The 12,728-nt window shown below is 36.0% G+C and overlaps 1 protein-coding gene across 9 annotated transcripts in view; it reads right to left on the bottom strand.

Moving 5' to 3' along the window:
- The window catches only part of HECTD1 (HECT domain E3 ubiquitin protein ligase 1), a 62,016-nt gene that overhangs the window by 8,855 nt on the left and 40,433 nt on the right, over window positions 1–12,728 (bottom strand). For 8 of the 9 annotated variants that reach the window (XM_068192977.1, XM_068192982.1, XM_068192978.1 and 5 more), the window contains 8 exons: window positions 9,511–9,732; window positions 7,551–7,684; window positions 5,208–5,364; window positions 4,133–4,355; window positions 1,603–1,657; window positions 1,181–1,363; window positions 622–832; window positions 455–540 (listed from right to left, as the gene is read on the bottom strand). In XM_068192977.1, the coding sequence (XP_068049078.1) occupies window positions 455–540; window positions 622–832; window positions 1,181–1,363; window positions 1,603–1,657; window positions 4,133–4,355; window positions 5,208–5,364; window positions 7,551–7,684; window positions 9,511–9,732 (1,271 nt within the window). The remainder of the gene's footprint in view (window positions 1–454; window positions 541–621; window positions 833–1,180; window positions 1,364–1,602; window positions 1,658–4,132; window positions 4,356–5,207; window positions 5,365–7,550; window positions 7,685–9,510; window positions 9,733–12,728) is intronic. The other variant, XM_068192983.1, reaches the window with a different exon arrangement.

The following is a 12,728-nucleotide window of genomic DNA, read 5'->3' as shown; positions in this document are numbered from 1 at the left end:
AATGTATCTAACTAACATGTTACCAGTAGGATGTTTTCTAAATGCTATTTTTGAAAGCTTTATGTAGAATGTATGAGTAATAAAATGTCTGTGAACCCTAACATAATCAATTGTCTTTTTTACATTATCTTCAGGCAGAAATACACACACTACATTCTAACACTGATGTCTGGCACAGAAAAAAGATTATTATTCATAACCAAAATACATCAAGTAAAAAAGTTTTGCATGCTTTGTACAAAAACAAACAGTATGGTTTGATTCAGACTAGTCTGTTCTTACAGAATTTACTCATTCAAAATATAAGGAAGAAAATATGCATGAAACAATTCAAAAATCAAAAATGGCAAAAAACCAATCATTTCAAAGAGTCAAGGTAAGGAAGAGAATAACAAGAGTCCTAATAACAATACTACATATATACACTGTGTATAATGTATAATGAGTGTAATACCTCAATCTGTTGCAGAATCTTTGTAGTAATTTTTTTACTCGTGAATTCATCTGGTGGAAAGTTAAACTGAGGATGCTCATCTCCTTCTGAAAATAATCAAGAGAAAAGTTTTCCTTCATTTCTTTTCATTAAATTATTTCAGAAGCTCTGCCAATCAACTAAGTTACCTTCTTGAGAAGTCCGTGTTGTGCAAGGATCACTGGCAACTATATACAAAATTCTAAGTAACTGCAGAACATCTTCTACTCCACAGGAGTTCTGTCCACTGCCAGCTTTGGCCTGGGGCTGTTCCTTGGCCAAACTAAGGATATCAGAATTTTGAAGTGTTGAAATGGCCCCTTGACTCAATCCAGATTTTGATCCATGTTCACAAAAGTCCTGTAAAAAAGAGAATGGTTAAGAATGAAAACTGTGTGTGTTGTTGTCTTCGGGACTGTATTCCAAATTGACTTGAAAAAAATCAAAACAGTTACTGTGTTCAAACTTAACACTTAATCAAATTGTGCAGGGTGCAGATCACTGTTCAAATGCATTTTAACACAACTATGTTTAACAGAAGACATTAAAATAAAAAGGCAAAAGCAGCAAAACCTAAACTTGAAACTGGCTTTTGAACATTCAACTTCCCTATAGATACCATGGCTCTCCCTCCACAAGAATCTTTAAAGCTGCAAAACAAAGCACACAGCCATTCATAATAAAAAAAGTTTGGATGCAGACATATACCTTGTATGCAGCTATGAGCTGGGAACAATTTCTGTTTTTCCTAATACTTTTATTAGTGCCGGTTAATTTCCAGTGGCGCAGGAAAGCTGAGTCTGCATTCTTCTGCAGGTAGGTTATCAAGTCATTCTTTGGTAATTCATCAGTGCCAAGGTACTGCTCCACATGCTCTACTGACCAGCAACCCTACAACAGGAACCACCAAATGTTGGTTTTTCCTGATTGTAAAGTCTTTAAGATTTCACATGCAATATATAATGTCTTTTTTTAAAGGAGCATGCATTTACAAATATACTCACTAATATTCTTTAAGTAATTGAAAACTGTTAGTTTTTTTTAATGTAGCATTTCAAAAACTGCCACAATATTTCTTTTGCTTTTATTAACACAGCCATAAAACATAAAGGCACAGAAGTAGGTCTTACCATTTTTCCACTTTCTTTCTCTTTATCAGAATCCTTCATTTCTCTGTACATGATTCTAGACATCAAAACAATGAATTAATACTTCATACTCATAGCACATCCTCTAAATTCTGAGGTTATACATTGACTTCTTAGGTATCAGTGACATTTATATAATGTAATGTAAAACAGCAACAGCAGCTGCTCTTTTGCTGCACAGAACATCTGAGATACCCTGAGGCAGCAAATTTCTCAAGCTCTATTTTCATGATGGTGGTATTTATCTTGCAAAGAATTTATGTTTCTTTAAGTGAGACTTGAGGAATCAACCTTCATTTTGCCAATTTACCAAATCAACTTTAGATTTTTCACTACATGTGCACCAACTCTTTAAAATTTTGAAGTCCTAGGGAAGCCTGCTGTGCATTAACTTAGAAGACATACACATTTACAACTATTCTTCACGTTTTCTTACTAGAAAACAGTTTGTTTTCAAACTGTTCAAACATACAATTTTTGATAGAAGACAACTCAGAAAATAGGTGCAACACAAAAGCACTGATGAAATCTGAACTACAGTTAAAAATACTGCACCTCTCTACTGCAGTTGTCGCTTCCATATACATCATTCTTCTAGCATGACAGAAGTTACATTGATTAGGGTGGTAAATGGAAAACACTACCCATCTAGTGTAATACTCCCCAAATATAGTCTTACAATTTCTGCCTATTACTATAAAGCTAGTAAGGTCAAATTAACATCAAGAAAATAACTGAGTTAGGAAGGGCCCTAAAATATCATGTTTAAATAGAATTTCCTGTATTTCAGGTTGAGCCCTTTTCTTCTTGTCCTTTCATGTCACAACAAAGGAAAGTCCACAGTCTGGCTTCCCTATGTCCTCCATCAGGTATTCATACACATCAGTAAGAGCCCATAAGTCCTTTTTCCTCCAGGCTAGACAGACACAGATCTCTCCGACTCTTCTTTGTATGACAGAAGCAATCAGCCTTTTAATCACCCTAGCATCCCCTTGCCAGACTCAATCCAGTGTCCATGTCCCTCTGGTACTGAGGAGCCCTGAACAGAGACAGAGCACTGCAGGTGTATCTCACCAGTGCTAAGTAGCTGGGGATGATCACCTCACTCAACCCTCCTAATGCAGCCCAGGGTGCTACTGATCTTCTTTGCTACCAGGATCCACAGCTGGCTCATGTTTAACCTTATGTCCACCGGACCTTCTGGGGCTTTTTCAACAACCTCCTTTCCAGCCAGCTGGCCCCCAGCCTGAACCAGCTCACACAAAGTTACTTTTCCACAGCTGACAGACTTTACATCTCCCTTTGTGAAATGTCATGAAGCTCCCGTCTCCCCACTTCTCCAGCATGATGAGGTCTCTTAGAATGGCAGCACAACCATCTGGTCCAACAGCAACTCCTACCCAGTTTTGTTTTGCCTGGAAGCTAAGGGTCTGCTCTGTCCCATCATACAGTCCACTAATGTAGATGTTTAAACAGTCCTGGACTCATATCAACACTTGGTGTACACGAGCTGGCCTTTACACCAAGGACCACAACCATCTGAGTGCAGCAGTTCAGGCATTTTTCAGACACTATCTAGTCCATGCTTTCTAAGTTTGTCACTGACAGAGAAAGCATTAAAAGCCTTCCCAAAGTTGAGGAAAGTAACATCTGCTGCTTTCTTCTCATCCATTGAGCTAGGCATATAGTAGAAGGCTGTAAGGCTGGTTGAGCATGATTTTCTCTTCATAAATCCATGCCACCTACTTCCAATCACCTTCTTATCCTTCACCATTTAAATATGGTTTCCAGGACTATCTCCATCACCTTTCCAGGGATGAAAGAGTGACCAGTTTGTAGTTTCCTAGATCTTTCCTGCCTTTATAGGAAGCAGGAATGATGCTTTGTTTTCTCTGGTCCTCAGAAGGATCTCCCAACCCTCATGACATTCCAAAGATAACAGAGAATGACCAGCTCCCATGGGTACCTTCCATTGAGTCCCATGGACGTCTATGTAAGTGTTCACTAACCTTTTGCCATTCACATATAACCAGATTCAACTCCAGAAGTGCTCTGGCTTTCCTAATGCTCCGCCTTCAAGTTGGGACAACTAGGATTCCCCCTAGATCACCTGACCCTTCTTCCACTCCTTGCATGCTTCCCTTTGCTGCTTCTTTGTTAATCCACACAGGCGTCCTACTGACTCTGACTTCCTACGTATTGGGATGGACTGTTCTTAAGTCTTGAGAAAATGATCCTTGAAAAAAAATCAACTAGTTCTCCTGGACTTCTCTTTTTGCTAGGACTATAACACCATGGGATTTTTCCAAGCAGATCCCTAAAGGTTATGATTTTCTTCCTTGGTTTTGCAGGCACAGCAGTAGTTTTAAAACCATTAATAACATCCTGACATAAACACAAAAAAAATCCAATTCTAGAATTGCTTATTCCAGAGGAGGAGTTAAAAAATTAACATCCATTTCCTAATCAATCACAGTGTTCTCTACACAGAATAATGTACTGGTGAGCTTACGTGTATGTTGGCTCCCAAATACGTCTAAGTTTGTCCGATTTCACACTGCCATTACAGGAAAGCTGTAACAATTTCTGTACATAGTAAAAGATGGTGGATCGAAAGTTTGTTAGGGGCAGTTCTACTTCTCGGGTTGTTCCAAGACCCGAAACTTTCAAGGTAAGTGCTAAACGTGGCGAAGGCATGCACTCAACCTCTTCCAAGAGTTCTGAATGAGGTGTACCTGCAAAAATAATTTGAGAACCCTTAACACAAAATATATAATGCATGACAAGGTAGCTTAAACATCAATAGCATGGTTCAATAAGGAAGTGTAATGACTTACTGCACACATGCCAAAGAGATGAGACCGAGTTCTAACTATGAACTAAATTATGACTGAACCATTTCTTTATGGGAATAAAATTAACAGCAATTTCTGAAATCCTTACTGATCCCTATATCTTGGTAACATCTTAGATATTATCACAGCACATGCATTCTTTTCCTACACAGTACCTTCTTTTCAGTTCTTCAAAATAAGCAGTGGCTTATTTCCACATATGCTAAAACCTACTTATTCCTCTCTGTAATGAACACTGAGTACATCCACCATGCTGAACAAGAATGAACTAAGGAGCCAAGGAGCAAGATCAGGTGCTGTGCTGCTGACCATACACACTGCTCCATCACTGCATTACCTTGCCCCTGCCTCAGCTTTGCACTGGTCTAGCACATCCTCTCCAATCAAATCTATTCTGGGTAGCTTTAACACAGTTAAGTCCCTGCAGGTGGAACCAGGCATCTTTAGCACATCTTTAATATATCAAGAGTTATTTTATTTATCATGGTAAGAGATGATCCTAGTTAAATTCCTAAATTTGCTTATTTTACACAGCACTTAATTTATTTTTCCCTCAATAATGCTTAGATCTGCAGAGGTACATGAAACTCTCATTCAAACAGAGAAAAGCCACACAGCCACAAGAGCATGTTGTACTGATTAATAGTGATAACATCCCCAGATCCAGTGGGCACTTAACAGTGACTCTCCATCCTAAAGCCAGATTAAGCATCACATACTTTGTCAGCATACCTGGTGGAGGGATTTCTAGGTCAGTTGTTTGTTGCACATTAGTACGACCAGGTCTTGGGTCAAAAGCAGGAACCAATGCAGAAAACTGTCGTTTCAATACATAATCATCATCCCATGTTCTTCTACGGCCTCCTTTGGTTTCATACTCCTCTTCTTCCTAATAAAAACCAAACAAATAAAACCCCAAAAACCCTAGCTGTTTTTTTGATTCTGCTAAAGAGAAAAATTTGATTAAAAAATTGAGAGTTCATGAATACAGCAGTCACACACTAAACTGCAACTCTACCCATTTCTGGTAAGATTGCATCTAGAGTGCTGTATCTAGTTCTGGGCTCCTCAGTCAGAAGAGACATGAAGCTCCTGGAGAGGCCTTGTGGAGGCTACAAATATGACTAAGGGACTGGAGCTTCTCTCTTAGGAGGAAAGCCTGGGGGAGCTGGGCCTGTTCAGTGTCAAGAACAGGCAAATGAGAGGGGACCTCATCAACGTCTGTCAGTATCTGATGAGACAGTGTCAAAAAGATGGATCCAGGCTCTTCTCAGTGGTGCCAAGCAATAGGACAAGAGACAGAAACTGACGTACACAAGTTCCACCTGAACATGAAGAACTTTACTGTGTGAGTAAACACACACTGAGACAGGTTGTTGTGTCAACCTGGAGATATTCAAGAACCATTAAGACACAATGCTGTGCCATGTGCTCTAGGATGACCCCAACTGAGCAGGGAGGCTGGACCAGATGACCCACTGTGGTTCTTGTCAACTTTACCCACTCCAATATTTCATTATGTCTTCATTATGTTAATTTTCTCTATAAAATCAATGTAAAATAAATCAAAGCGGGCACAAGTGTATTTATAGTTTCTGGAAAGAATTAAACTTTCCATGAAGCACCAGAACATAGGAAAATACAGAGTACTGTAAGCCAGCAAACTTGGTGTCAATGTTTTGTGCATTTCACAAAACATTGTGAAATGTTTGAACCAGAGGTTCAAATATATCCAGTGATGTCAAAATAAACATATTTATTTTTTTGAAAACAAGAAACACTTTTTTCCAAAGTGTATATATATATACACTGATATATAATGTATACATATTTTATTAAATCAAGTTTCAAAATACTAGAACTATTTTTGTGGGCAAAAATCTAATTTTCAATAAGCCTTAACAAGTATTAATTGGTTAAGAATTTTTTACAACAAGCTCTTAATCTGTTCAACTTCTTATTGTGAAGAATTGCATGGTATATCAGAGGGAATAGTACTGGAACCCAAGAAAGGAAAATTTTCTTTTCCAGACTGCTTCTTGCTGTGTAATCTAATGCAAAATCTATTTTAGCTATTTCTGCTACTTCCCATGAACAACAATAATAACTCCATTTAATATTTTTTTTAACTGATCAACATTCTACAAACTAAAATTAATGTTTATTAATTTTAGTTATAAAAATAACTGTTAACTGTTAACTGTTAATTAAGTTATACTGGCTTGGTTTTTTCCCAACTTTGTATCTTTGTGCAGAAGGTGAAACAGCAAGATGTTCAGTCATGTACCTGAGTTTCTGTTAAAACCATAAACACAGTAAGTTAAAATGCTACATATTTTGGTTCAAATGAAATAAATATTTGCATATTAATTACAAGATGTAGTTTCTATAATTCCATAAAACAATATTTATATTTATTCTGTAAAGCATTAAATTAGCATTAGTGAAGCCTTCTATTTTTCCTCTTAGATTTCGCAATATTCATTCTGATCACTTCAGTGATAGTAGAAGACCAAGTACTACTCATACAAGTAAAGAACAACCAAATGAAAAGCCAGAACTCCTGATAGTCTCTAGGCAAGAACCATGAGAACGACCATGCTGGGTTGTATCTAGCCCCCACCGCATTGGTTTTTTTTGTTGGGGTTTCGGGGGTATTCTTGAGAAGAGAGATATTTCCTCTGGCAAACTCTTGCTTCATACAGGCCTACAGTTAAACACACACCAGAATTGAATCACTACAAAATGCAGCAGCGTGCATTATACATCTACAGTCATACTATTACATCAGCCTGTGAACTAGTGATCCATCATTTCTACTGTCTGTCAGCCTGCTCCCAGCATGGTTTAAGACAATAATTCTGATCTGTAAGGTCTTGGGTAGGTTGGTGTTTAAAAACACTTTTCTTGTGGTGTTGACCATATGCAAGAAACGAAATGAATCTAAATAAAATCGTTTTAACTAATGGAGATATTGCAGCTAGGACTTCCTATTGCCAAAAAAAAAAAAAAACTGTGGATTTTTAAAGCACCTGTTAGTCAATTAAGATACCATTGATGCTAATTATACCATACCATAACTTCTTCATATTCTTGATCTTCTTGGTTATCATCTTCATTTTCATCATCTTCTTCATCTGGTTCAGGTAGATCCTCATCATCATCTAACTCTGCCAACAGAGTACTAGCTCGGCAGCTATCAAGAAAATCTATAACACACGTATATATATTTACATATAGAACAAAAGACAAGAATAATTTGTAAAGCAGAATTTTTAAAATAAAGATCCTCATCATCATCTAACTCTGCCAACAGAGTACTAGCTCGGCAGCTATCAAGAAAATCTATAACACACGTATATATATTTACATATAGAACAAAAGACAAGAATAATTTGTAAAGCAGAATTTTTAAAATAAAGACTAGAAGCATTGGGAAGAGTGCAAAAAGAAATCTCATTTAAATAAGAAAAAGAAAACATTACTTATTGCATAACTGGAATGAAAGCTGTGATAAAAGCATACAACTGTTAAAAAGTCCACAGATCTAGTCAACAGCACAACTACAGAAGCACTTACTATTGGTACAATTAATAGTGATCAGCAAGAGTGATCTGTTCCTCATTTGATTATAACATTTTATAATTACACTTAGAGGAGATTAAAAAAGATGCCCAGAAAATGGTGCACAAATGCATATTGTCTATTTCTATGTCTCAATAATTTTAAACCAGGTGAGTGATGTAATTTTTACACTAAAAACATGTGATTTAGGCCTTAACTTACAATGTAATGGTAAGCATTTAAGAGTAATATTTTAAAGATTCAATTGCTAATTAATTACTGTACCAAGAAGTTGAAGGCAAAGTTCCATTTTACTCGCTTAGTACTGAGATTTAAAAAACAACCTCCCAAAACCAGAAAAGGAGTTCACAGCAATCCAAGTGGATTGGATGAAGCTTTGAATTTTTACATTTTTATTGCACATAGAAACCATTTATACCACCCAAACACCCTTCCTATTGTTGCTATCCCCCCCTACTGATATGTGAATGCATTCAACTTGCTCAATTGTTGGTGATATATTTTAAGACATGTCACCCAAAGTATCAAATTAGACAATTAAGAGTAAAGAGAAATAGTATATGCAGATATATTAATCAACTGCCTCCAAGCGGTTCAATTCCAATACCCATTGAAATGACCAGAAACTTTTCAAGCAATTTCAATAGGCAACAAAATAGAACACAATCTTAATCCAACAATATTTTAAATAAAGTATCTTTCTTTCAAGAGTACCTCACAAGTCAATAAACTTTACATTAGGAAGTATTTTCAGATATCCAACCCAGGTTTTTCCTGACTTCATTTTATCAGCTTGATTGATTCCTATGTATTACTGACCGAATTATCTAAACCTTATTTCACTGTACTCATATGCCTCAAGTAACCTCTGTCCTGAAGACTGTTTCTAGGGTACAGTGTGCACACAACTCTGGATCTGTTTGTCATATCATTTGACTTCATTCCTCCTGCCAATTTTTGTGGCTTTTTTCCAATTTTTTGAAATTACTATTACAGTACTGAGATACCTGGAAGCTATTTTAAGGGTACAATGTGCCTAATGGTGGATGCTTTTCAATCAGAATAACACAAGGTACATGAGACTTTGCATGTAGCATGCCTATACAACACAACAAAAAATAACATTTTGATTGTAATTAGAAGTACATATGCAAACTACATTAGGAATTAAACTTGATGAGGGAAAATATTCAAGTGCTTAGATAAACTATACCATAAATAATAGTAATATGGGATAGAAACTGCTGAAAATAAAGATTTGAAAACATAAGGAAATACTACTACATTAATATTATTTTACTTACTGCCTTACAGAACTAGTAACATAGAAACAGCTCAACTTTCAAATAAATAAATAAACTACTATATGAGAAAATCATAACAATGTGATAAAAGGAAAAGTCATTAATGGGAAGTCTAATGCTTATGTTCATTTAAAAATGAAACTTACCATATAAAGAATATTCTGCCTCCTGCCCTGTATCGCTCTCACTAGATGTTGATGTTAGGCTAGTAGTTAGAGTATTACTAAGCGACTGACCAACAGATAAAACTGTAGTTGCTGTAGCTACATTGCTGCTGCTAGTAACACTGGATGTAGACATGGTCACTGTTGATGTGGTACCAGTTGTAGTCAGATTAGGAAAACTTTGGGCACCCATAAGAGGAGACGCTATAGATAAAGATATGGTAAGATAAAATAAATGATTTGATGACTTGAAGAGTACAACTTACATGCATGACTCCTGTGTTGAAAAATATATTTGGGATTGAAAAATTACCAGTGTGTTATTTTATAATAAAGAACAACAGACTATAAAGGGGAAGGGTTTCCCAATGCAAAAGTGCACCTTACAACACAGATGCCCCCTTCTGGGCTTACTCCCTTGCAAACATTTAAAATAAATGATTTTATCACATAAATCCCCAAAATCCCACTATAAATCTGAAATTAATTGATTTCATTTTCAATATACGTAAAGAATTTCTGAAATCTGTTACTCCAACATTGTGATCTATCTTTAAGCCTAAAATGAAATTTAACATCTAAATTACAATATTAAATAGCGCAAACAAGTGAATTATATATAAGTGAACTGGAAACAGAACATATTAAAACAAATGTGAAACTTGTGATTATTGTGCATTTTTCTAAGGTTCTGAAATTAGCTCTGACATTGTATTTTTCAAACAACTACTAAAATATATGTTCATCACAGCCAGCACACCTGAACTGACAGTACTGTGAAATATATGACTTATGTTAGATGATTTATAATTTTCACAATAAGCAAGCAACAACTAAAAAGTTATCTTACTGTACTTTCAAATAAAACAGTAAATGCATTTTAGTGAACAACTGAAAAAAACCTGAATTCACTGTAGACTCAACAAAAATAACTTCAGATAGTGTACCTGAGTATAAGTTATACCTATGTACAACTATACATTTATAATCCCAGTCTCCAAATATGTTCTCACACGCTTATCTTGAATCAAGGAAATTAACCACAAGTTTGGAGAAAAAAAGTTGAGGGGTCATCCAAACTAAGAATTTAAGCTTTAGGTTTTTCAATTTACTTTTTCTGAACTTTATCAAATGCAAGTTTTTCAGTTTTAAAAGAAGTTTCATTATTGCCATTTATGTAAACTGAGAAACTGCTTTCTTAAAAAAAACCAAAAATGCCTCTGCATTTCTTATTATTATTATTACCAAAGTTCTCAAACATTACTACCCTGGAAGAAGGATATAACAAAGCTTCTTCCCCTAAGTGAATTTGGTAGCTTTGGGGTGGGGGGGGGTGGTGGGAGTTACTATCTCTGCTTTCCTTCTCTGTTACATACAGTTACTATACACATCCCTGCCCCTTAATAATATAGCTAACATTTTGCAAATAAAAATATAACAATGCGGGGGGCTGTCAAATAATAGTATAACGATGAAGGAAAGAGCAAATTTTAAATTTAGCATTGTTAATAAGCTTATGTTCTTCTCTATAAAAACAGGGAAATGAAGAACCAAAGAGTTTTTCTTTTGCTGTTCAAGAGCTTGAAAATAAGCTGTTCAGTATTCACATCTTTCACCCTCTGCTAATTAATAACAGCAAACTCTTTGCTGTTACAGTAAACAGAAAAAGCCATTAAGCATCAGCATTTTGTTTGCTCTGAATTCAAGAGCAAATGGAAATTGGCTACTCTAGACACCACTTAGCTTCTGGCAAATACTGACATTTTCAATGCAACCAGTACAGAAAGTCCAGAAAGACTTATCTCACTAACGATGATTTCAGTCTTGATTTTTGGGGTGTTGGGTTGCTGTTTGTGGTTTGTTTGATGGTGGGGGTCTTTTGTTTGGTTTGGATTGTCTTCAGTTTGGTTGGTTGGGGTTTTTTAACCTGAACAGGCTAAAAAACTCAAATAATAATAATAATAAAAAAAAACCTTTAACAAATCAAGCTTTTTACAACGCTCTAATTGAACTCTGGAGAGATTACTCAAATTTTGTCTCTGATCTCTTTTAGGAACATGAGCTACCATTTACAGTTTCTAATAATATAAAAAGCATAATCCAAAATAAACCCTACATGAAGGCTAATAAAAAGTATGACTATTTTTATCACAGAATTAAATTTTTAAGTTGCCTCATTCTTATGTCTAACTTTTGCAGTGTATAGTATCAAACATTCATGAAATTTTAGATATGCTGAAGTATTTTACCATGTTTTTCGAAAGTGGTCTGTTTTTTCTCCCCTCAATACAAAACTACTTCAGAACCAGAGCCATTCTATCTGTCTATAAGAGGATCAATTACCTGAAAGCTTTCTTTGAGTATCTTACTTTTTTATGGCAAGTTGCAAAAGACTTCGCCCCCATTCCCAGTATCACAAAATGAATATAAGGATACATTAAAAAAAATCTCCCCATCAAAAACAGAAAACATTCAGTATTTAAAAATATTTTCAAATGCTAAAAGCAAACACCCATTTCTAAATAAGGAAGCATAGAGTCATAGAATTGTTAAGGTTGGAAGAGACCTCAAAGACTGAGTCCAGATGTTAGCCCAGCACTGCCATGTTCACTGCTAAACCAGATTCCCAGGTGCCACATCTACACAACTTCTGAACACTTTCAGGGATGGTGAATCCACTTCCCTGAGCCACCCATTCCAGTGCTTGGCCACCCTTTCAATGAAGGAATTTTTCCTATTATCTAATCTAAACCTCCCCTGTAACTTCCTACCCGTGAAAAGAGGCTGCCCCCACCTCACTACACCTCCTTTCAGGTAGTTGCAGAGAGTAATAATATCTCTCCTGAGCCTCCTTTCCTCCAGGCTAAACACCCCATAGCTGCTCCAGACCTTTCACCAGCTTCACTGACAATCAAGACAAGCATGAAAGCATAACAAGAAATTTATGCTTTTTTCTAGCTTGGGTAATTTCACTTTTTCTAACTTGCCTAACCCATGAAATGCAGTTCTCTGTTTAAAGTACTATCACCATCAGAGAACAAAATACTGAACAAGTAACAACTTTGATGGGAGCATGCTCAAAAAAAGAGTGAACTCACAACAAGCAGGTTTATAGCTTACCTTGATAATACCTTGCTCCTACATATAATCTAAGAACATGCAAATGTTAAAGCATGTACATAATGTCATTTAAAACACTG

Source organism: Anomalospiza imberbis, chromosome 6, assembly GCF_031753505.1.
Source record: "Anomalospiza imberbis isolate Cuckoo-Finch-1a 21T00152 chromosome 6, ASM3175350v1, whole genome shotgun sequence".
NCBI classification, from domain to species: Eukaryota; Metazoa; Chordata; class Aves; order Passeriformes; family Viduidae; genus Anomalospiza; species Anomalospiza imberbis.
This window is presented reverse-complemented; position numbering and strand designations above follow the sequence as displayed.